Genomic DNA, 26,989 nt, shown 5'->3' with positions numbered 1-26,989 from the left:
GAATTTTGGCGGCGCTATACAAATAAATGATAATAATAATATACCAAGGTAGTATACAGATATAGAAAACTAGTATATAGATGGGGGTTTTTTTGTTTGATGTTTTTTGTTTTTTTATAATTCAGGCTACTGTCCCCTAACAGAAATATGGGAGTTGTTGCACTTGTTGTTTGATTCAAAATCAAAATAAACTGATTTAAGTTTTTCATGTGAAAAATATTTTAACATATTTAAAGGAATATGAAACCCAAATATTTTCTTTCATGATTCAAATAGAGCATGCAATTTTAAACAATTTTCTACTTTACTTATACAGTATTATCAATTTTACTTTCTTCTCTTAGTATCTTTGATTGAAAAGATAAGCTCAGGTGCCTGCCCATATCAGGAGCACTATATGGCAGCAGTTTTGCAAGACTGTTTTCTATTTGCAAGAGCCCGAGATGACAGCACTATTTCTGCCATGTAGAGCTCCAGATGCCTACCTAGGTATCTCTTCAACACAAAATATCATGGGGACAATGCACATTTTATAAAAGAAGTAAATTGGAGACTCTGCTTGTATCACAAAATAATCTTTTTGGACTTCATACCCCTTTAACTACCGACACTTTACACGCATGATAGTTTTTTGTTTATTTAATGTCCCTTTAACTGACATAAAAGGAATAACCAATAGGTGGGACAGTGACTGGAGACTCCTAGAAACACACTAGCTTGTCACAAACTCACACAAGGGTACATTAATAAGGCTGCATTTTTTAGCTTTTGAGGCTTTGTAGAGCAGGCTCAGAGGAGCGAGCCAACAGCCACCAATGTAAGAAGCAGAAACGGTTTCTTTTGCCTCTCCTCGCCCTAAGAGGTGGAGATTTGCTTGTCTGGGGAGTTAGACATAACCCTGCTCTCATGCTATTGGTTGCACCAGAACATGACAGCTTTAGCACAATGCTACATATTGCCACGCGATGCAGCATCACAAATGGTTATTGCATGGGGACAGGTTCTCTACTTGCGAATGACTCTGCCTGAAATCATGATAATAAATTGTGCACACAATATATCAGTTGCACCCTATTTACTTTCTTCCACTCAATAGTAAATCATTTATGCAGTCATTTTAATTTCATTTTCCCGAGCCTATCTAGGTACACTTTTCAAAACTATGGGGTATATTTATTAATGTGCGAGCGGACATGATGCGATGTAGTGTATCATGTCCGCCGCACATCGATAAATATTTATCATTGAATCATCAGTTCTTGTGAACTGCTGATGCAATGCCGTCCCCTGCAGATTTGCGACCAATCTGCCACTAGCAGGGGGTGTCAATCACGATCGGGTTGATTTCTGTTGGCGGCCTTTAGACCGCTGCTTCATAAATTCTGTTTCCGGCGAGCCTGAAGGCACCCCGGAAACAAGGGGCATCAAACTCCATACGAAGCTTGATAAATCGGCCCCTATATATCAACTGAACAAAGTAAGTTTGCTTCTTTCCCATGATATTCTGTGAAAAAGAGATACCTAGGTAGGCATCTGTAGTACTACATGACAGCAAATAGCGCTGCCTGACTAGTGCTCTTGCAAATGGATAAAGTTCTTGCAAAACCGCTTATAGCATATAGTGCTACAGACACATGCACGCTCCTGAGCATATGTCCCTCCTTTTCAACAAAAGATACCAAGAGAATGAATCAAATTTGATAATAGATGTAAATTAGAAAGTTGTTCTAAATTGCATTCTCTCTAGTCTATCTGAATCATGAAAGAAAAATGTTGGATTTCATATCCCTATATTTTGTGAACATCCCGTGAAATGTGGTAGAGCTAGGTGAACTTTGGATTAGTGACTTTTTTAGCATACATTTGATAGTTTTCAGTTAATGTATTACCAATGGGTAAACAATGTCTAATGCATATTTTGCTTATCAAATGAACTGAGAAATGATTTCTGTACAGAGTTCAGAGTATTCTTAAAATACATAAAATGACCAATTCAGTGTAAACAAGGTTATGTGTAAAATATTTAAAACCATAAAATAAGTAACAAAAGAGTCTACTTAACAAAGAGTTCCATAACAAAATTCTTCAAATCTCCAGCAATGTTTGAATATAAAGGCATCTGAAAAATTCTGACTCTACTTTTATATAAAATGGAACAGTGGACAGGATATACATAATCAGAGAACTGAACATATCTGCTATGATACAGGTAGAAATCCCCAAATCCAGAATTATTTCTAAATCTAAAAAATATATATATATATTAAAAATTACCAGTTTCCCCACCATTAAGTCACAATCTTCTCTGTCAGCTTCTTTGGTTTGGTCTTTCTGTTGTAAAATGCAAATGCTAGTATATATTTATTTAAAACGCCGAATATTAGCTTTCTAATTACAGTACTGTACTATCTTTCTGATGGTACTATGTGTACAAAAGTATTAAAAAGTATATAAAGCTACCTTCCTTTAGGTTGTATGTATAAGGTGTATTATGACAAGTAAACATTGCGTACATGACATCATATGGTGTTTACACTTGGGGGGCGATTTTTCATGGCCCAAATGGGGCCGTATACACCTGTTTCCGTGCGAGCAACATGGATGCTGAATAGTGTTCTCAGCTCACTATGAGCTAGCGTCACCCAGTGGTGTCTCACAGGGCCCCATACACGCTCCAAAAGAGGTGGTTCTCAAAACCGCCTCTATGATAGAGCTAAATCCGCAGTCAATCAGCATCAGCGCTCTGAGTGAGGAGTGTCCAGTCCACTGTCAAACTGTCCACTGAGTGTCTAGTAGAGTGAGGACTGAGGAGTAGTATAGGGCCAGGAAACGTAGTGACAGTCAGTGACTGTGTGTTGTGTCGTCGTCTGACGTCCAGAGGCTCTGTGTGACTGATATTAAGGTATGCCTATGCCACGGGAAATGAAATTATTAGTTATCATGACTAACTAAGCATTAGCAATAGCAAACAATCAATGATAGCAATCATGCCAATGTCTGACAGACACTGAGTAAATTCATTGTAAAAAAAAATGTTACCAACTATGACTTACTTAATAATACACATTTACATACAGCTTTCAGAGTACTAGTATCTACCTTAGTACCATCATTCCTTTTTTATTTTGCAGCATGTTTGAATTATATTTAGAAGTTAACAGTATAAGCTTTTCAAAACAAGTGCTGTTGTTGACCTGTTGTGTGCCACACAGCAGCACTGTGTTTTGAAATGGTTGGTGTACTGTACTGTTCTAATTCAAACATGCTGCTAAATAAAAAAGGAATGACGGTACTAAGCGTGTGATAGTATTTCAAATGGAGAAGAGAAGGAGAGGAAGGGGTGGTTCCATTAATAAGGAAAGAATAATGTCAGCTTCAGAAAGTTAATGAATCTATTAGCACATAATTCCAAAGCAGAACGACTTCCCTGTCATTTATCTTACTACAGCAAGAGGGGGGGGGGGAGTCTGGACGAATCTAATGAGTGAAATGTATTAAGTCCCATCTAAATTAAAATGTAATTCAAAGACTGTTGGAACCCCATTTTCATATAGGTATAAATTAACCCATATTATGTTCCAAACACCCTTTCCAAGCAACAAATGGTTAAATGGACATAAAGACGTTAACTGTAAAGCATCATTTCCATTTCTGCAAGAATAATATACATGCATATTGTTTTACCCATTTGATGGTTTTGTTTAGGAAATATTAAATGCAAAACTACACAGTGAAAATAAATTTACATTTTCAGTTTTGCAATGGACCCACATGTTTATTTTTAATTGACACATATATTGTACATGATACAAACCTTCAATGTAAGGTCCTTCAATGGACATGAAACCCAATGTTTTTATTTCACTGATATTATGGAGGCCTTAGGAATCAAGAAAGAAAACAATAGGAGGAGATAGGTTGTTTATTGTTATTTGTATGAGTGTACTGTGTTAGCATTCCATTAGCAAGCAGATTATTTCATTGCTTAATAAAATTATTATATTAGTAAAGCAGCCATCATTATATGGATATCAAAGGTTCATGCTGTGATGCTAGGCTATCTCACATCACAGCAAGGACCTTTGATATCCATATAATAGTGGCTGATTTACTTATATAATTTTATTAAGCAATCTGCTAATGCTAACAGCTATTGTATTAATAGAGACCATAATTTAAATGTTAGAATATCTCACACAATGTGAGATTTTCTAACATTTTAATTAGGGTCTCTAATAATAGCTGTTAGCATTAGCAGATTCACAGATTGCTTAATACAATTATATAGCTAAATCAGCCACCATTATATTATTATCAAAGGTTCAGGCTGTGATGTGAGATATTCTAACATCACAGCATGAACCACACCTGTCTGAGAAAGGTAATAAGTGGCAGACATGAGGTTAACCTCCCCAGTAGGGCTGTGACTGTAATAAACATATATAAGTCATATATGTCATTATGTACAATTAATTCATCTGAAGTGTGACAGCGAGTTCTTGTGTAACTGGCAATGGGATAAGCAGCGACACACCCAAAATGACTTCACAGATCAGTTTAAATCATACTTGTGTCTAACAGTAACAGTCACTTGATTTTCCTGAGGTCAGAATATGTTGGACTAGTAAATACAGTAGATTTGCACAAACAACAAATACATGATAAGACAATACAATAGCACTTAGTCTGAACTTCAAATGAATAATAGATTTTTTTCGAAGAAATTTCAAAGGTATGTATATTTCCACTCCTCCTGTATCATATGACAGCCATCAGCCAATCACAAATGCATATACGTATATTCTGTAAATTCTTGCACATGCTCAGTAGGAGCTGGTGACTCAAAAAGTGTAAATATAAAAAGCAAAAACAAAAAGAAGAAGGCGCTCCAATGGTGCAGTGAAATAGAATAAAAGTGATTCTTTCCCATAAAATCCCCTCAACTGTAGGTGGGTACTCACAAAAGGAGCACACTATAATGCAGTGCTATTCATGCAGGCTGGATTGATTAGAGCCCACCAGCTAGCTTCCACAGGATTCCAAGAGACCTCAAATCTGGAATGCAGGGATAGAAAACAAGGGAAGGGAACAAAAAGGACTCCAATAGTGCAGATGGTCACTAAAGTATTTAAGCACCCAAAGGTAGAACCTACTATAAATGGATACTCACATAGGCAGCGCACTATAATACAGTGCAAGTTGTGCAGGCTGGTAAATCAGAGTTCACCAGCTAACTCACTCCAGTATGCGGGATCCACAGTCCACCAGAGTAAACGATTCCCTCAAAAAAGCTCACGAACCAAATAATGTTGAATTAAAATATCCCAAGATTTAAGATGTGATTTATTAAAAAATAATGTATTAAAAACAATACAAAAACCTTTTCTTTTGGATGGCTTCAAATTGGTGACTTTTTTATATATATAAAAAGACTGTGCATATTTTGTTAATGGAAATAAATTGGAAAGTTGTTTAAAATTACTGCTCTATCGGAATCATACAAGTTTAATTTTGACTTGAGTGTTTTGCATCTGGGGCAGACCAATGGGGTGGGACAGACAGATACATGCATAGAGGGAGATGGGGTAGATATTTTATAGTGAGGGCAGTTAAGCAAGATATATAGGGAGCTGTGTATTTATTTATTTTTTATTTTTTGCTTCCTGCTTTCCACCTGTCATTAAGTGCAAACTGTGCTGTGCAACTGCATTTTGAGGTGTTTGAGTACCCAAGGCATTTCTGACAAATACTTCACAGAATTTATTCTCAGCCTGACAAAGCTCTCGAATTGTGCAGATTGCTGGACGATCGTAAAGACTTTAAGTGTAAGCCATAACCATTTTGATTTAAAAAGCTAACTTAGCTTTCTAAATTTAAATGGCTATTGCTTACACTTACAGCCTTTCCGATTGTCCAGCAATCTGCACAATTTGAAAGCTTTGTCAGGCTGTGAATTATTTGTCAGAGATGCATTGGGTACTCAAACACCTCAATATGCAGTTGCACAGCATAGCTTGCACTTAATGACAGGTGGAAGGCTGGAAGCAAAAACATAAATAAATAAGTACCACTTTATCTCCTTGTGCAACAAAAAAAATCTCATGTTTTACTATAAAGCGCAGTTAGCTTTTATTTCTAGCTAAATATGCTTTAAATACTATTCATAACCAATTTCCTATTTTACATTGAATTGTTGCAGGAGACGGAGTGGGTGCCAGTTGCGTTGCCACTGCCGAGTCTCGACTCAGCCGAGCTGCCTAGGACTCAGAAAGTAAGAGGAGCTGCTGACCTGCCCCAGTGCCTAGTGCCACTGCCATGGAGGACGCAGTTATAAGTACGGTAACTTTAAGTAATTATTTATTTATTTTTGCTTCCAGCCTTCCACCTGTTATTAAGTGCAAACTGTGCTGTGCAACTGCATATTGAGGTATGCACTGGTTCAGCTATAATTAAAACCTGTTGGAGGTACTTGCGGCCCACGGTATGTGTGTTTTTTTGGCGTCTGACCTCACCACCTCACCGCACGTCGCTGTTGTGTACTACTATACTGTAACACGATACTCCATATGAAATAGCAACATCTAAACACGCTGATTTTTTTTTTCTTTGCTGAAAAATTTGTTAAGTAAAAGCGGTTTTGATTTTATCTGAGACTAATACACCAGTATCAGTTGTGTACTTCCTAATAAACGCATTGGCTAACAAGGACCTTCTATTAATCTTCATTGACTAGTAAGCACTTTCTATGGATGATCATTGGTTGATAGGTAATTCCTGCTAATTCTCATTGTTTGACAGATATTTCTGCTAATTCTTTATAAGTAGTACTAAACTGTTACTGACAGGGTTGGAAACATATCTATTAATATCTGTTACTAGCCAGGCGTTAAAAGATACTAGCCCAGAGGAAAAAAAGTTACTAGTTCACTCAATGTTAAAGGGACATGAAATCCAAAATGTTTCTTTCATGAATCAGATAGAGCACATGATGTTTAAACAAATTTCTATTTTACTTATATTTTTTAATATGCTTAGTACCCTTTGTTGAAAAGCATATCTAGTAGGCTCAGGACCTAAGAACAACTAATTACACTGAAGATTTAATTATTTTTCTACTATTTTATAATATTTTCCCCATGCTTTGGTACAAGAACTTGTAATGTATCTTTATTAATTGGTATATAATTGTTTTAGGATGCATTATCTTTGTTTACATACAGTACCTGCTTTAACTCCTCATAGCTGATGAATAGGAAGTTGCTGTTATCCTTCATTTGTAGCCAGCCTTTAATATGGTCAAACCAAGAGCCAAAGGGAACTAAAACAAATAAAGTAACAAAGATAAACACCAATGGTCTTTTTTTATTGCATCATAAGCTTTGATACTTCCATTGCCACTAAAAAGACATGTTTGTTGCTAGTGGCCTGGCCCTTTCGTCCATCTGAGGGCCAAAAAACAGAGTACTATTAATATGGATTCTTTATAAGCTGACATTTATGGATCATGCCTAAAGCCTAAGCGATAATATGATTTGAGAAACCCACAATAATCTAGATTACGAGTGGAGTGCTAACTGTTTTGCGTGAGCGATATTGGGTTTATCGCGTCTGTTTGCGCATGTCAGAAGGAGCGTGCGTATTACAAGTTGAAAGTAAATGTGAACACGTGAGTGCAATTAAGTTTTATGCTCGTCGGGTTAGAGCGACTTCAAAGCTCAGGTTAACTGTTACGCAATACAAAAAAGTAAGCAAAAATACTTCAAAAATACATTTAAAAGTACAGTTACAATCATAATAATACTGTCTGATAAACAATTATTAATAAAAAATATTGCACAAAAAAGTTATAAGGGCTCAAATATATGGGGTCTCACGTGTTGGAAAAAAAGGACTGCAAAGGGCTTTAATATAGAGATGCATACATAATTACATGCCTAAATGTGTATATGCATGTAAAGATATATGTTTATATGTGTGTACATATGTATTTATGTATTTACAGACATATATACACATATAAGCCCTTTGCAGTTAAAGGACCAGTCAACACAATAGATTTGCATAATGAACAAATGCAAGATAGCAATAGCACTTAGTCTGAACTTCAAATGAGTAGTAGATTTTTTTCCTGACAATTTTAAAAGTTATGTCTTTTTCCGCTCCCCCTGTACCATGTGACAGCCATCAGCCAATCACAAATGCATACACGTACCATGTGACAGCCATCAGCCATTCACAAATGCATACACACTTATTCTTGCACATGCTCAGTAGAAGCTGGTGACTCAAAAATTTTAAATATAAAAAGACTGTGCACATTTTGTTAATGGAAGTAAATTGGAAAGTTGTTTAAAATTGCTGCTCTATCTGAATTATGAAAGTTTAATTTTATTGAGTGTCCCTTTAAGTAGTTGATAACATAAAAAATATATATTTATGAAATGTTCATATTTAATAAAGTGTTTAACTATGTATGTAAATATTTCACATTCCAATGTTCTGCACATAGGGAAATATGTTCTAAGTATTTTTAAATAGATATTTATATATATATATATATATTACCATCAGATATATGCACTTGAGAAAATGCGATCGGGTTTGTGCGCAATAAAGGGTGTTCATTTTTTTCCAACTTTCCTTACTCCATTAACTTCTACGGGAAATACTGCAATATTCTAAGTTTGGCTTTTTGCGCACGTGGGGTTAGCGTGTGAAAACTTTTTACTTTCAACTTGTAATAAACATACCACCAACTTACTTCTACCGCAGTTAATGCACGAGCAGGCACGATAAGTTGCTCTCCGCTCGTAATCTGGCCCAATATAAGTAATGCAAATATTATAGTTATAAAAAATAGTCAATTTCTATTAAAAATAAACCAATAAAACTATTTCTATTAAATAAACAATAAATCACATCGCGGATGATGTACAAATTGTACAGAGCACCTGCCAACTTTTTGCTACAACAAAGTTGAGGACCACAATGTATATGAAAGGATGTTGCTTTTAAAATCTCTTGTTGAGACCTTGGTGCAAGAATCCATAATATTTGTGGGTGAATAACGTTTTACAGTGTGCAGGTAAAAAAGAGGAAGAGAGAGATAAAAAGAGAAATAGAGAGAAATAGAGATAGTGAGAGACAGAACAAGAGAGAGAAAGGTAAAGGAATTAAAACAAAAATAGAGAGAGAGAAAGAAAGAAAGAAAGAAAGAAAGAAAGAAAGAAAGAAAGAAAGAAAGAAAGAAAGAAAGAAGGAAAGAAAGAAAGAAAGAAAGAAAGAAAGAAGGAAAGAAAGAAGGAAAGAAGGAAAGAAAGAAAGAAAGAAAGAAAGAAAGAAAGAAAAGAGAAGGTGAAAGACAGAGAAAAAGAGACAAAAACCAGAGACAGAGAGAGTAATAGTGTCTGACACTAACTCCCTTTTAGTATTTGTAATTTTGTGTCTGTCGGTTGTTTTACATTCTATACCATTGAGGTTCTCTTCCTTTCCAAGGTGTGAATTTCTAGTAAGCTGAAGCTTACAGGACCCATATAAGGATCTGTGCTGCCATGTGAAGAAAAACATAATTTATGTAAGAACTTACCTGATAAATTCATTTCTTTCATATTGGCAAGAGTCCATGAGCTAGTGACATATGACATATGGGATATACAATCCTACCAGGAGGGGCAAAGTTTCCCAAACCTCAAAATGCCTATAAATACACCCCTCACCACACCCACAATTCAGTTTAACAAATAGCCAAGCAGTGGGGTGATAAAGAAAGGAGTAGAAAGCATCAACAAAGGAAATTTGGAAATAATTGTGCTTTATACAAAAAATCATAACCACCATAAAAAAGGGTGGGCCTCATGGACTCTTGCCAATATGAAAGAAATGAATTTATCAGGTAAGTTCTTACATAAATTATGTTTTCTTTCATGTAATTGGCAAGAGTCCATGAGCTAGTGACATATGGGATATCAATACCCAAGATGTGGAGTCTTCCACTCAAGAGTCACTAGAGAGGGAGGGAATAAAATAAAAACAGCCATATTACGCTGAAAAAATAATCCACAACCCAAAAAATAAGTTATTTTCACTTTGAAAAGAAAAAAACTTAAATCAAAAGCAGAAGAATCAAACTGAAACAGCTGCCTGAAGAACTTTTCTACCATAAACTGCTTCCAAAGAAGCAAATACATCAAAATGGTAGAATACCATATGCAAAGAGGACCAAGTGGCTGCTTTGCAAATCTGATCGACTGAAGCTTCATTCTTAAAAGCCCATGAAGTAGAGACTGATCTAGTAGAATGAGCTGTAATTCTCTGAGGCGGGGTTTGACCCGACTCCAAATAAGCTTGATGAATCAAAAGTTTCAACCAAGAAGCCAAGGAAACAGCAGAAGCTTTCTGACCTTTCCTAGGACAAGAAAATAAAACAAATAGACTAGAAGTCTTCCTGAAATTTTTAGTAGCTTCCACATAATATTTCAAAGCTCTTACCACATCCAAAGAATGTAAGGATCTCTCCAAAGAATTCTTAGGATTAGGACATAAAGAAGGGACAACAATTTCTCTACTAATGTTGTTAGAATTCACAACCTTAGGTAAAAATTGAAAAGAAGTCCGCAAAACTGCCTTATCCTGATGAAAAATCAGAAAAGGAGACTCACAAGAAAGAGCAGATAGCTCAGAAACTCTTCTAGCAGAAGAGATAGCCAAAAGGAACAACACTTTCCAGGAAAGTAGTTTAATGTCCAAAGAATGCATAGGTTCAAATGGAGGAGCCTGTAAAGCCCTCAGAACCAAATTAAGACTCCAAGGAGGAGAAATTGACTTAATGACAGGCTTAATATGAACTAAAGCCTGTACAAAACAGTGTATATCAGGAAGTATAGCAATTTTTCTGTGAAATAAAACAGAAAGAGCGGAGATTTGTCCTTTCAAGGAACTTGCAGACAAACCCTTATCCAGACCATCCTGAAGAAACTGCAAAATTCTAGGAATTCTAAAAGAATGCCAGGAGAATTTATGAGAAGAACACCATGAAATGTAAGCCTTCCAAACTCTATAATAAATCTTCCTAGAGACAGATTTATGAGCTTGTAACATAGTATTAATCACTGAATCAGAGAAACCTCTATGACTTTGAACTAAGCGTTCAATTTCCATACCTTCAAATTTAATGATTTGAGATCCTGATGGAAAAACGGACCTTGAGATAGTAGGTCCGGCTGTAATGGAAGTGGCCAAGGCGGGCAACTGGACATCCGAACCAGATCCGCATACCAAAACCTGTGTGGCCATGCTGGAGCCACCAGCAACACAAAAGACTGTTCCATGATGATTTTGGAAATCACTCTTGGAAGAAGAACTAGAGGCGGGAAGATGTAAGCAGGTTGATAACACCAAGGAAGTGTCAGCGCATCCACTGCTTCCGCCTGAACATCCCTGGACCTGGACAGGTATCTGGGAAGTTTCTTGTTTAGATGAGAGGCCATGAGATCTATCTCTGGAAGCCCCCACATCTGAACAATCTGAGAAAACACATCTGGATGGAGAGACCACTCCCCTGGATGTAAAGTCTGGCGGCTGAGATAATCCGCCTCCCAATTGTCTACACCTGCGATATGTACCGCATAGATTAGACAGGAGCTGGATTCCGCCCAAGCAAGTATCCGAGATACTTCTTTCATAGCTTGGGGACTGTGAGTCCCACCCTGATGATTGACATAAGCCACAGTTGTGATATTGTCTGTCTGAAAACAAATGAACGGTTCTCTCTTTAGTAGAGGCCAGAACTGAAGAGCCCTGAGAATTGCACGGAGTTCTAAAATATTTATTGGTAATCTTGCCTCTTGAGATTTCCAAACCCCTTGTGCTGTCAGAGACCCCCAAACAGCTCCCCAACCTGAAAGACTCGCATCTGTTGTGATCACAGTCCAGGTTGGGCGAACAAAAGAAGCCCCTTGAACCAAACGATGGTGATCTATCCACCATGTCAGAGAGGGTCGTACATTGGGATTCAAGGATATTAATTGTGATATCTTTGTATAATCCCTGCACCATTGATTCAGCATACAAAGCTGTAAAACTTCCATGCACATAGCCACTGAAGGGAATGACTGAGACTGAAGGCGCCGGCAGGCTGCAACCAATTTAAACGTCTCTTGTCTGTTAGAGTCAGAGTCATGGACACTGAATCTATCTGGAAACCTAAAAAGGTGACCCTTGTCTGAGGAATCAAGAAACTTTTTGGTAAATTGATCCTCCAACCATGTTTCCGAAGAAACAACACTAGTTGATTCGTGTGAGATTCTGCAGTATGTAAAGACTGAGCTAGTACCAAGATATTGTCCAAATAAGGAAACACCGCAATACCGTGTTCTCTGATTACAGATAGTAGGGCACCCAGAACCTTTGAAAAGATTCTTGGAGCTGTTGCTAGGCCAAATGGAAGAGCAACAAATTGGTAATGCTTGTCTAGAAAAGAGAATCTCAGAAACTGATAATGTTCTGGATGAATCGGAATATGAAGGTATGCATCCTGCAAGTCTATTGTGGACATATAATGTCCTTGCTGAACAAAAGGCAGAATAGTCCTTATAGTCACCATCTTGAAAGTTGGTACTCTTACATAACGATTCAAAATTTTCAGATCCAGAACTGGTCTGAACAAATTTTCTTTCTTTGGTACAATGAATAGGTTTGAATAAAACCCCAAACCTTGTTCCTGAAGAGGAACTGGCATGATTACCCCTGAAGACTCCAGATCTGAAACACACTTCAGAAAAGCCTGAGCTTTTACTGGATTTACAGGAATGTGTGAGAGAAAAAATCTTCTCACAGGAGGTCTTACTTTGAATCCTATTCGATACCCTTGAGAGACAATGCTCTGAATCCAATGATTTTGAACAGATTTTATCCAAAAATCCTTGAAAAACCTTAATCTGCCCCCTACCAGCTGAGCTGGAATGAGGGCCGCACCTTCATGCGGATTTAGGGGCAGACTTTGGTTTCCTAAATGGCTTGGATTTATTCCAATTTGAGGAAGGCTTCCAACTGGAAGCAGATTGCTTGGGAGGAGGATTGAGTTTTTGTTCCTTATTCTGACGAAAGGAATGAAAACGGTTAGAAGCCTTAGATTTACTTTTAGGTTTTTTATCCTGAGGCAAAAAAACTCCTTTTCCTCCAGTGATAGTTGAAATAATAGAATCCAACTGAGAACCAAATAAATTATTACCTTGGAAAGAAAGAGATAGTAATCTAGATTTAGATGTCATATCAGCATTCCAAGATTTAAGCCACAAAGCTCTTCTAGCTAATACAGCTAAAGACATGGATCTAACATCAATTTTGATAATATCAAAAATGGCATCACAAATAAAATGATTAGCATGTTGCAGTAAGCGAACAATGCTAGATATGTCAGAATCCAATTCATGTTGCGCTAAATTTTCCAACCAGAAAGTTGATGCGGCCGCAACATCACCCAAAGAAATAGCAGGTCTGAGAAGATGACCTGAATATAAATAGGCCTTCCTTAGATAAGATTCAAGCTTCCTATCTAAAGGATCCTTAAAGGAAGTGCTATCTTCCATAGGAATAGTGGTACGTTTAGCAAGAGTAGAAATAGCCCCATCAACTTTGGGGATCTTTTCCCAAAACTCTATAGATTTTGCTGGTAAAGGATACAATCTCTTAAACCTTGAAGAAGGAACAAAGGAAGTACCTGGCTTATTCCATTCCCTAGAAATCATATCAGAAATAGCCTCAGGAATGGGAAAAACACCTGGGGAAACCACAGGAGGTTTAAAAACAGCATTTAAACGTTTATTAGACTGAACGTCAATAGGACTGGTTACCTCAATATCCAAAGTAATTAACACTTCTTTTAATAAAGAACGCATATACTCTATTTTAAATAAATAAGTAGATTTGTCAGTGTCAATATCTGAGGAAGGATCTTCTGTTTCAGATAGATCCTCATCAGAAGAGGATGAATTATTATGTTGTTGGTCATTTGAAATTTCATCAGCTAAATGAGAAGTTTTAAAAGACCTTTTACGGTTATTAGAAGGTGGAAATGCAGACAAAGCCTTCATAATAGATTCAGAAACAAATTCTTTGAAATTTACAGGTATATCATGCACATTAGAAGTTGAAGGAACTGCAACTGGCAATGTACTATTACTGATAGAAACACTATCTGCATGTAAAAGTTTATCATGACAACTATTACAAATGACATTCGGTGGAATAATTTCTACAATTTTGCAACAAATGCACTTAGCTTTGGTAGAACCGACGTCAGGCAGCAATGTTCCAGCAGAAACTTCAGAGACAGGATCGGATTGGGACATCTTGCTCAATGTAAAAGAAAAAACAACATATAAAGCAAAATTATCTATTTACTTAAATGACAGTTTCAGGAATGGGAAAAAATGCAAAAGCATAGGCCTCTTGATAGAAGAAAGCAGGAGGCAAACATGAATGGGGTATTGAAATAATGAAAAAATTGGCGCCAAGTATGACGCACAACGTAACGTAAACTTTTGTTGGCGCCAAAATTGACCGGAATGACACACTTGCGTCACTAATGACGCCGCCGTGTGAAAGGTATGACGCCGGAAATGACGAAGTTGCGTCAAAAAACGTAATTTCCCGCGCCAAAAAAGTTTGCGCCAAAAATGACGTAATAAAGTCTAACATTTGACGCACCCGCGGGCCTAATACCCGCAAATACAAAAGTAGTCAAAATTGAAAAAAGACTAAACCCCAGGTAAGAAACAAATTTCTTAAAGTGTTTATATTCCCAAATATGAAACTGACAGTCTGCAGAAGGAAATACATGAACCTGACTCATGGCAAATATAAGTACAATACATATATTTATAACTTTATATAAATTGCATAAAGTGCCAAACCATAGCTGAGAGTGTCTTAAGTAATAAAAACATACTTACCAAAAGACACCCATCTACAAATAGCAGATAGCCAAACCAGTACTAAAACAGTTCTTTAGTAGAGGTAATGGTAAATTTGAGAGTATATCGTCGATCTAAAAAGGGAGGTAGGAGATGAATCTCTACGACCGATAACAGAGAACCCATGAAAAAGACCCCCGTTAGGGAAATCATCGTATTCAATAGGTGATACTCCCTTCACGTCCCTCTGACATTCGCTGTACTCTGGGAGGAATCGGGCTTCAACAATGTTGAGAAGTGCATATCAACGTAGAAATCTTAGCACAAACTTACTTCACCACCTCCATAGGAGGCAAAGTTTGTAAAACTGAATTGTGGGTGTGGTGAGGGGTGTATTTATAGGCATTTTAAGGTTTGGGAAACTTTGCCCCTCCTGGTAGGATTGTATATCCCATACGTCACTAGCTCATGGACTCTTGCCAATTACATGAAAGAAATGTTTATTTGCTTTGGTCTAAGGGAAATAGAGGAAGGCAGAAATCCTATTTAAGGGAAGTTATTGTTGCACAATGACAACAATACTTATTGTGTTGTGTTTGTTATATCTCAAACTCTCTGGGGGGTATTTATCAAAGGTCTGTCGGACCTAATCCGACAGTGCAAATCAGGTCCGACAGACCTTGCTGAATGTGGAGAGCAATACGCTCTCCGTATTCAGCATTGCACCAGCAGCTCTTGTGAGCTGCTGGTGCAACGCCGATCCCTGCAGATTTGCGGCCGCCAGCAGGGGGTTGTCAATCAACCCGATCGTACTCGATCGGGTTGAATTGTGGCGATCTCTGTCTGCCTCCTCAGAGCAGGCGGACAGGTTATGGAGCAGCGGTCTTGCCAGAAACAGATATGCCCCTCTACATTGAGAGTGGTTCCCCTTATACTTGTCAGCATAGAGAGTGCTTTCATTCGCTCTTGAACAGCTGGTGCAGAGACAAAGGACATAGAGGCCATGGGGCCAATTTATGATGGCCCAAATGGGGCCATCTCGCCCTGTTTCCGCGCGAGCCTTCAGGCTCGCAGGAAACAGGAGTTAAGAAGCTGCGATCTTAAAACCGCTGCTCCTTAACTGTATCTGCCGCCTCTGAGCGGTGTACAGCAATCAACCCAATCCTATACAATTGGGTTGATTGACACCCCCTGCTAGCGGCCGATTGGCCGCGAATCTGCAGGGGGCAGCATTGCACAAGCAGTTCACCAGAACTGTCCCCATTTAGCGATGTCTGTCGGACATTATATGCTACAGCGTATCATGTCTGACAGACATTGTTAAATCGGCCCCCATAAGTGATGTTACTTCAGTTTGGAGAGTAGTAGCAGAAAGTATTACTTCTTACTTTTCATGCAAATTATTTAACCCTGCTTCATGGGTTCCAAAAATGCTGTCATTGAGTAACAGTCCTGGACAGCTTAGCTGGGCCATTTCCTGGCTTATTTATACTGTCAAGGAAGTGGGGGAAAAACCTAACACCCTACTCATGCGCAAACACAATCACATTTTCTCAAGTGCCCTTAACCGACATGAAAATATGAATATTTCACATTCTAATGTTCTATTTATTCATAAAATCATATTTTTATATATATATATATATATATATATATATATATATATACAGTATATATATATAATGGTATTTTGGTACAATATATATCTATACCTATATAAATATATGATTGTATATAGGTATAAATATACAGATATTTAGGAATTTATATTTATAAATACTTCAAACATATTCCCTTATGTGCAGAACATTGGAATGTGAAATATTTACAGTAAATACATAGTTAAGCACTTTATTAAACATAAATATTGCATAAATATGATTTTACATGTTTTAATGTACTTGACTGTAAAGGGTTCCAATGCACTTATATATATATGTCTATATATGTATACATATGTATTTATGTGTTTATATGTGTATATACAGTATGTCTATAAATTCATATATACAAATATAAATATGTACACACACACATATATATTTATATATATATATATATATATATATATATATATACACACATACACACACACACACATATATATATATATATATATATACACACACACACATATATATATATATATATATATATATATATATATATACACACACACACATATATATATATATATATATATATATACACACACACATATATATATATATATATATATATATACACACACACACATATATATATATATATATATATATATATATATATATATATATACACACACATACATATATGTTTGTATCTCTATGTTAAAGCCCTTTGCCTGCCTTTTTTTCCGAACACCTAAGACCTCATATCTTTGAATCCATTATAACTTTTTATTTCATTTTTTTTTATAATAATTTGTATTATATGGTGTCATTATGAGTGTAACTATACTTTTAAATGTATTTTTGATCTATTTTGTGCAGCCTTTTATTCGGGCGTAAGAGTTAACCAGAGCTCTGAAGTCGCGCTATCCCGACAAGCGTTATATATTCAATTGCGCTCAAGAGATCCCATTTACTTTCAACCTGTAATATGCAAACAGCCACAATAAACCCCTTTTCGCTCACGCGCAACTGTTAGCACGCCACTCGTAATCTAACCCAATAATAGCTATCCTCAATATGTTTATAATTAAAAGTACAACAATATTAGGATAAAGGGAAGACTTTTGCAAATATTTATTTTACAAACCTCTGCCTTGAAGAAAGTCCTCGACAAATTCATCTAAGCTACAAGGTGTCTTAATCACATACGCCATCTGTGCAAAATGATAAAGTGACACCAGAACATCTTTTGGATTACGAGCTGTGTAAATTACCTAAGGAACAAAAATACATATTTAAATGAATAGTGTAAAACAAACAATACATTTATATATACTGTATATATAAAAAAAAAAAACTTGGGGGGCATTTATAATGCCGCCTATTTAGCCCAATGCATATGTTTCCGCGCCAGCCTTCAGGCTCGCCGGAAACAGGAGTTAAGAAGCAGCGGTCTTAAGACCCATCGGGTTGACTAACACCTCCTGCTAGCGTCGGATATGCCGCAAATCTGCAGAGGGCAGTATTGCACAAGCTTGTGCAATAATAAATGCCGATAGCGTATTCTACAGCGAATCATGTCCGCCTGCACAATGGTAAATCGGCCCCATTAGCTTAGACACTAATATTAAACTAACACAGCGGTATCTCACACCTCAATGGCTCCACAGGCTAAACCCCTCAGATTCAGATAGATGCTAGAGGAACTATGACCAATTTTGGTGAGATTGTCCCTGAAAGGGACATGAAACCCAAATTATTTCTTTAATGATTCAGAAAGAGCAGGTGATTTTAAACAACTTTCCAATTTACTTCTATTATTTAATTTGCTTCCTTCTCTTGTTATCCTTTGCTGAAAGGTTAATTTAGGTAAACTCAGGAGCAGCAAATAACCTAGGTTCTAGCTGCTGATTGGTGGCTGCATATATATAACAACTGTCATTGGCTCACCCATGTGTTCAGTTAGAAACCTCTAGTGCATTGCTGCTCCTTCAACAAATGCAAAATTTTATGAAATAAGTAACTGGAAAGTTGTTTTAAATTATATGTTTTACCTAAATCCTGAAAGAAATGTTTTGGGTTTCATGTCCCTTTAATCCAAACATTCTGGGATGAAGTGCTTAACACTATAGTATTAAACTTACTTAAGCTTATACACTTGACCAATCCCATAATTTATGTCTATTAAATAGTCATTTTAAATTGCAAATATAGAACAACAATTTTTAAAATATTAATTAACTAGTCCTAAAGCCCTGCTCTCTCTTTCCCCCCTCTCTCTATTTTGCTCTCTCTCTCCTCTCTTTTGATCTTTCTCTCTCCCCCTCTCTTTTTCTCCCTCTCTTTTGCGCTCTCTCTACCCCTCTCTTTTGCGCTCTCCCCATCTCTTTTTGCTCTCTCTCTCTCCCCCTCTCTTTTGCTCTCTCTCCCCCTCTCTTTTGCTGTCTCTCTCCCTCTCTTTTGCTCTCTCTCTCCCCCCTTTATTTTGCTCTCCCCCCCTCTGTTTTGCGGTCTCTCTCCCCCTCGTTTGCTCTATCTATCCCCCCTCTTTTGCTCTCTCTCTCCCCTTTCTTTTGCTCTCATTCCCCCCTCTCTTTTGCTGTCTCTCTCCCCCTCTCTTTTGCTCTTTCTAACCCCCCTCTTTTACTCTCTCTCCCCCTTTTTTTGCTCTCTCCCCCTCTCTTTTGCTGTCTCTCTCTTTTGATCTCTCTATCCCCCCTCTTTTGCTCTCTCTAGCCCCCCTCTTTTGCTCTCTCTCCCCCCTCTCTTTTGCTCTCTCTCTCCCCCTCTCTTTTGCTCTCTCTCTCCCCCTCTCTTTTGCTCTCTCTCTCCCCCTCTCTTTTGCTCTCTCTATCCCCCTCTCTTTTGCTCTCTCTCCCCCCTGTCTTTTGCTCTCTTTATCCCCCCTCTTTTGCTCTCTCTACCCTCCCTCTTTTGCTCTCTCTCTCCCCTTTCTTTTGCTCTATTTCCCCCTCTCTTATGCTCTCTCTCTCCCCCTCTCTTTTGCTCTCTCTCTCTCCGCTCTATTTTTCTCTCTCTCTTTCCCCCTCTCTTTTGCGCTCTCTATCCCCTCTCTTTTGCGCTCTCTATCCCCTCTCTTTTGCTCTCTCTCTTCCCTCTCTTTTGCTCTCTCTCTCCTCTCTTTTGCTCTCTCTCTCTCCCCTCTCTTTTGCTCTCTCTCTCTCCTCTCTCTTTTGCTCTCTCTCTCTCCCCTCTCTTTTGCTCTCTCTCTCTCCCCTCTCTTTTGCTCTATCTCTCTCCCCTCTCTTTTGCTCTCTCTCCCCCTATCTCCCCCCCTCTCTTTTGCGCTCCCCCCCCCTTTCTCCCCCCTCTCTTTTGCTGTCTCTCTCCCTCTCTTTTGCTCTCTCTATCTCCCCTCTTTTGCTTTCGCTCTCTCTCCCTCGATTTTGCTCTCTCTGTCCCCCCTCTTTTGCTGTCTCTATCCCCCCTCTTTTGAGCTCTCTCTTTCACGGCCGCACAGCCCCGCCCCTGTCATGCCCGGCCCCGCCCCTGCCACATCCGGTCCCGCCACGCCAAGCCCATGTCAAGCCCCGCCCCATGTCACGCCCGGTTGGCCCCAGATGCCAGGAGGTTAGTTAGTCTGTTGAAAGCCAGGTGTGTTTGTCCTTGCACAGTCTCTACTGTGCATGACAGCTTCGGACAAACACACTTGGCCTTTTATATTATAGGATGGTGCTAGACACCTAGTTACACGTTTATAGAAACAACAGGTAACTTCCACATTTGCTAATTTTTCACCTTAGTAGAACATACGTTATTCCTGGATCAAATATACTATTGCTCCATGGGAATACGAGACATACTCATGCAGGTGGAGTTCTTCTGGGTTAGTAGACCATGTAACCAAGAAAACTAAATCGATTTCTAAACTAGGCCTTTTATTCTTCTGTATAATTTACCATCTAGCTTTACTTTTGTTCTTGCTTAGGGTCCATATCTAGCACATTAAAGGGGCAGTGTAGTTAATAACAAAAGTGGGCTATTTAAACTTTGCAATATTCATGCATTACATATTTTGCTGCTAAATCTGCTTAAATGTGAAAAACCATGCAGAGTTTTCACTGCAAATACATACGTACGTATTACACACTAATTACAGAGCTAGGTTTTTTTAAAGGTACAGTCTACACTAGAATATTTATTTTTTTAAAGATAGATAATCCCTTTATTACCTATTCCCTGGTTTTGCATAACCAACACAGTTATATTGATACACTATTTACCTCAGTTCTTTTGACAGACATGTATTTTAGCCCATCAGTGCTGGCTCCTAGGAACTCCACGTGCGTGAGCACAGTGTTATCTATATGAAACACATGAACTAACACCCGCTGGTGGTGAAAAACTGTCAAAATGCCCTGAGATAAGAAGAGGTGGCTTTAAAATTAGCATATGAACCTCCTAGGTTTAGCTTTCAACTAAGAAAACCAAGGGAACAAAGCAAAATTGGTGATAGAAATAAAATGGAAAATTGTTTAAAATTACATGCCCTATCTGAATCATGAATGTTTGTTTTGGACTAGACTGTCCCTTTAACTAGCCTGCTTACAATAGCTGACATGCCTGGCTCTCTAATGCTGGAGCTGAACTGTGTAATGCACTGAGTAACTGCAATGTTTTGTATAAACACATAAAGCAGCCTAAAATCAGACAGCTATGTTTCCCTTCTCTGGTCCGGTATTGCGCTGGCTTCACACTATCAGAGGGTAAATGGTAAATTCTGTACTCCTACGATTCAGATAATACATCTCTTAGGTTTCCAATGTTGTTTATCAGAGGCAGACTGGGCATTTTTAACCCCTTTTAATATATATATTTATTAGTAAAATCCATGAGGGGTACAGAAGAAAGAAATGAGGAGAAAAACAAAAAATACAAGGCGGGTATTTTACATGACAGAAAGTGCATGCTTAAGATTTCAAAATAAACATTTTTAGCTAGTAACATCATAACATTTCCTACTGAGTTATACTCCATCCGGTTGACCAAATACTTGCAACTCAGTCCTCAAAAATCCTATACCTTCCTTAATAATACAAAAATACAGTAATTCCTTCCCTACATGGATTTCTTTTTTTTTTTTTTTTTTCTTTTTTTCCTAGTCCTCTATTCATTATATTTTCTTCAATAAACAACGAACAAAAACAGAAAGAAAAAAGAAAAAGAAAAAGAGAAAGAAAAAGAAAGAGAGAGAAAAAAAAAAAAAAAATCAACTTAACCTCTCCCAAACCTCACCACCCCCTCCCCTCTCCCACCCGTATTTAAGATAGAAATTGTCTCCAGAATTCAGGATATCTATCTGAGAGTATTAGTTCTAACAGATCTGATGACCTGCGAAAGTGGGTTAGTATTTGTCGCTGAACTTCCTCGGTTTGGTCTAGAATAACCTTATCCCATTTAACTAGGTAGTTTTTAACTTTATTTTCCTCAAATATTTGCGGGTCTTGCTGTTCTAGGAGCATTTGATACCGAATCTTGCCAGTGACCGCAGCTATGCTTGGGGCATTTTTATCCTTCCACATTCCTAAAATCATCTGTCTCACTAATAGAGTTACTGTATTAATTAAAGGTTTGTTTTGGACCTGATCTTGTACCAAAAAAAATATATATAGTGGTTTAAGTGTTATGCTAACCGGCAGAAATCTATTCAGCCAAAATTCCACCTGTTTCCATAACTTAGTTATTTTTGGACAGGCATAAAACATATGAAAAAGGTCAGCATAAGGGAATCTACATCTATAACAGGCCATACTCCCTTTCCATTTAGCAAGCCTAGTAGGGGTGAGATAGGCTCTATTTAAGAGCTTTAAATGTGATTCTCTTATTGCCATATTACTTGAAAACTTCCTGACCCTATTAAAGCTCTTTTGAAAGTATTCTCTATCTATTTCAGGGAAGTCTTGTTTCCATAAACATAGAAGACTATTTATTCTTGCCTCTGCATCTTTAGATACAAGCAATCGATAGATGTATGAAATAGAATGATTTCCAGTGGAAAACAGGTTTATAGCGGCATCTAATGAGCCTAATGACCAAATATCCCTCTCTAAATTCTCTTGATTATAGAAAAAATGCCTTATTTGGAGACAGGCAAAGAATGATTTCCTATCTAAATTAAATTCTCTAGTCAGAGTTTCAAATGATTTCATATGATTAGAGAGCGGATCGATCAGCTGTCGTAGAAAAATCTAATTATTTGCTGACCATTTCACAAAAGCAGAAGCTGAACATCCACTTTCAAAATCCAAATTCCCTCTAATAGGTAAGTATTTAGATAGAGTGTGCCTGATCTCTAGGTGTTTGCAGATTTTAAGCCAGGCTATAATTACATTGTTGATTATAAATTTTAATATAAACTTTTGAACCGTTGAGTAATGCGAAATATGTAGTAATGCTTTCAGCGCATAGGGAAATATTATATTCTCCTCAATCTCTAAACTGGTAACATAATTTGCTTCAGTTAACCAATCCAAGGCTATTCTGGCAAGACAGGCCAAATTATATTTTACCAGATTCGGGAAAGCAAAACCACCCATTTCTTTTGGATGCATTAGTCTAGCCAATGCAATCCGCGTTTTTTTAGAAGCCCACAAAAAGTGGGAGCAGCCTGCATTAAATTTTTTAATATCCGCCTTTCGTATGAATACAGGGACATTCTGGATAACAAATAAGACTTTTGGAAGAGTTTGCATTTTAATTAACGCAATCCTCGCTGATAGTGACAGTGGTAGCCTACTCCATTTCTGCATCTCAAAGAGACACTTCCTCCAGATAGGAGTAAAATGTATACCATACCATTCCTCTGGATTTCTAGAAATATTAATTCCTAAATATTTGATAAAATGATCAGTTAATTTAAAGGGATTTTCCAAAAGACTGTTTCTATTCTTAATTATCCACAGAATCTCTGATTTAGCTATATTTACTCTATAGCCAGTAAAATTACTAAACTCCGCTAGTAGATCCACTAAGATTGGAATATTTTTTGCCGAGTTCCTTATATAGAATAAGATATCATCAGCATAGAGGGATAATACCATCTTATGTTGTTTTATCTTAATGCCCTCTAGTATTTCTCTACTCTTTATAGCTAAAGGTTCTATAGCCAGATCGAATAACAAGGGTGAAAGAGGACACCCCTGTCTCGTTCCTTTAGATAGAGTTATGGGAGGAGATAGAATATTATTTATGCTGAGACAGGAAATGGGATTCTTATATATTAAAGAGATATATGTAAAAAAGTGTCCTGAAAAACCAAAATTAGTTAGAGTTGTGAATAGGTGATCCCATAGGACAGAGTCAAAAGCTTTTTCCGCATCAACTGTCAAAAAAGCAAAATCTTGCTTTGTATCTGACCCTGTCCTATGGGATTCTAATATGTATTCGATCAGCATCATAGCCTTTCTTATATTTTTTTGTGCTGTTCTCCCCGGTATAAAACCAGTTTGATCTGGATGAATGACATCACCTATAATCTTTTTGAGACGGGAAGCTAATATATTTGCTAGGATTTTATAATCATTATTAAGGAGAGAGATTGGTCTATATGCATCAAGTGAGTTGGGATCCTTATCCTTCTTTAGAATGAGTGTAAAATTAGATGCCGTAAAGGTTTGAGAAGATGCAGTAAAAAATAGTTATTAAACAATTTAGTCAATGTAGGAGCAATCTCTTCTGCCAGTATTTTATAAAATTCACTGGGGAGTTGGTCAGGGCCTGGGGCCTTCCCTAGCGTTAATTCTATAATAGCTTTTGATACCTCCCCCATTGTGATCTCCTTGTTTATTGTATTCAGCTGTGCTTCAGAGATTTTTGGCGTCTTAATGCAATTCCAAAACCTACTTTTCGTCTCCTGGTTAGCTTCAGCAGGAGCGTACAGTTTTTGAAAAAATAAGTAAAATTGTCTATTAATGTCCTTTGGAGTATTGTATTCTTGACCGTCAGATATTATTGAACCAATATAATTATTTTTCCTTTTGCTTTTTGAAATGGTCGCAAGCATTTTTGCCGTTTTTGGAGAAAATGTACCAAATATAGCTTTGTTTTTGAGTTCTGTTTGTAGCTGATTTTGTATTAAAAATATCTCTCTTTCTTTCTTTGCCTCCTGATAAATAGTCCAATTCTCTCTACTCGAATTGTCAATATATTGTCTAAATTTGTTTTTCAGGGTATTCGTTAATTGGAGATCTCTTGCTTTTATCTTTCTTTTCCTTTTGACCATAAAGGCCTTTATCTCACCCCTAAGAAAAGCCTTCGCGGCCTCCCAATATATTTCAGTCTTAAAAAAATAGTCTTTATTTAATAAGGCATAGTCCCTCCATTTTTGAATGAGCCAGTTCCTAAAATGAATATTAGAATACAGAAATGAGGGGAAAAAGAATTTACTGCATAGATGTTCTCTATTATTCCCCAGCTGGACAGACAGAGAGATAATAGCATGGTCTGATAAGACTATACTTTTGATATCTGTCTTAATTTCTAATTGTAAAAGTTTTTTGGAGGCAAGGAACATATCTATCCTTGAGAATGTATGAAAGGTCTTGGACTCGCATGTAAACATTTTCTCGTCCGGGTGTTGTATTCTCCAGATATCCCCGAGCCCAAGACCTTTCATAAAAGATTTCAAAACCTTGGCCTCCTTCCTAGACTTATAAGAGCTACTTGACCTTAGTCTGTCCAACTGAGGGATACACACACTATTGAAATCTCCACCAATAATTACTTGGGAGTCCACTGACTTGATTAATTTTGCATAAAGCTTATCCCAGAAATCTGGTCGGCATTCATTTGGTGCATAGAGATTGCATAATGTGTAACGCCATTTATTAATCTCTATTTCTAAAATGAGATACCTTCCCTCCACATCTCTCTGTTGTGAAATTAACTGAAACTCTAAATCCTTGCTGAAAATACACACCACTCCTCTCTTTCTTTTAACTGCCGGAGTCGCATACACCTCCCCAATCCAACCCATTCTTAGGCCTAGATTTGGAGTTCGGCGGTAGCCGTCAAAACCAGCGTTAGAGGCTCCTAACGCTGGTTTTGGCCGCCCGCTGGTATTTGGAGTCAGTGATTAAAGGGTCTAACGCTCACTTTTCAGCCGCGACTTTTCCATACCGCAGATCCCCCTACGCCATTTGCGTATCCTATATTTTCAATGGGATCTTTCTAACGCTGGTATTTAGAGTCGTTTCTGAAGTGAGCGTTAGAGCTCTAACGACAAGATTCCAGCCGCCTGAAAATAGCAGGAGTTAAGAGCTTTCTGGCTAACGCCGGTTCATAAAGCTCTTAACTACTGTACCCTAAAGTACACTAACACCCATAAACTACCTATGTACCCCTAAACCGAGGTCCCCCCACACCGCCGCCACTCGATTAAAATTTTTAACCCCTAATCTGCCGACCGCCACCTACGTTATACTTATGTACCCCTAATCTGCTGCCCCTAACCCCGCCGACCCCTGTATTACATTTATTAACCCCTAACTTGCCCCCCACAACGTCGCCGCCAGCTACTTAAAATAATTAACCCCTAATCTTCCGACCGCAAATCGCCGCCACCTACGTTATCCTTATGTACCCCTAATCTGCTGCCCCTAACACCGCCGAACCCTATATTATATTTATTAACCCCTAATCTGCCCCCCTCAACGTCGCCGACACCTGCCTACACTTATTAATCCCTAATCTGCCGAGCGGACCTGAGCGCTACTATAATAAATGTATTAACCCCTAATCCGCCTCACTAACCCTATCATAAATAGTATTAACCCCTAATCTGCCCTCCCTAACATCGCCGACACCTAACTTCAATTATTAACCCCTAATCTGCCGACCGGAGCTCACCGCTATTCTAATAAATGTATTAACCCCTAAAGCTAAGTCTAACCCTAACACTAACACCCCCCTAAGTTAAATATAATTTTTATCTAACGAAATAAATTAACTCTTATTAAATAAATTATTCCTATTTAAAGCTAAATACTTACCTGTAAAATAAATCATAATATAGCTACAATATAAATTATAATTATATTATAGCTATTTTAGGATTAATATTTATTTTACAGGCAACTTTGTTATTATTTTAACCAGGTAAAATAGCTATTAAATAGTTAAGAACTATTTAATAGTTACCTAGTTAAAATAATAACAAATTTACCTGTAAAATAAATCCTAACCTAAGTTATAATTAAACCTAACACTACCCTATCAATAAAATAATTAAATAAACTACCTACAATTACCTACAATTAACCTAACACTACACTATCAATAAATTAATTAAACACAATTCCTACAAATAAATACAATTAAATAAACTAGCTAAAGTACAAAAAATAAAAAAGAACTAAGTTACAGAAAATAAAAAAATATTTACAAACATAAGAAAAATATTACAACAATTTTAAACTAATTACACCTACTCTAAGCCCCCTAATA

General features: G+C 37.4%; 1 protein-coding gene across 2 annotated transcripts in view; it reads right to left on the bottom strand.

Annotated features, from left to right (window-relative positions):
- The window catches only part of LOC128638600 (sulfotransferase 2B1), a 119,605-nt gene that overhangs the window by 17,751 nt on the left and 74,865 nt on the right, over positions 1-26,989 (bottom strand). For both annotated transcript variants that reach the window (XM_053690654.1, XM_053690655.1), the window contains 2 exons: positions 17,673-17,799; positions 7,224-7,318 (listed from right to left, as the gene is read on the bottom strand). In XM_053690654.1, the coding sequence (XP_053546629.1) occupies positions 7,224-7,318; positions 17,673-17,799 (222 nt within the window). The remainder of the gene's footprint in view (positions 1-7,223; positions 7,319-17,672; positions 17,800-26,989) is intronic.

Source organism: Bombina bombina, chromosome 8 (genome assembly GCF_027579735.1).
Source record: "Bombina bombina isolate aBomBom1 chromosome 8, aBomBom1.pri, whole genome shotgun sequence".
Lineage (NCBI taxonomy): Eukaryota > Metazoa > Chordata > Amphibia > Anura > Bombinatoridae > Bombina > Bombina bombina.
This window is presented reverse-complemented; position numbering and strand designations above follow the sequence as displayed.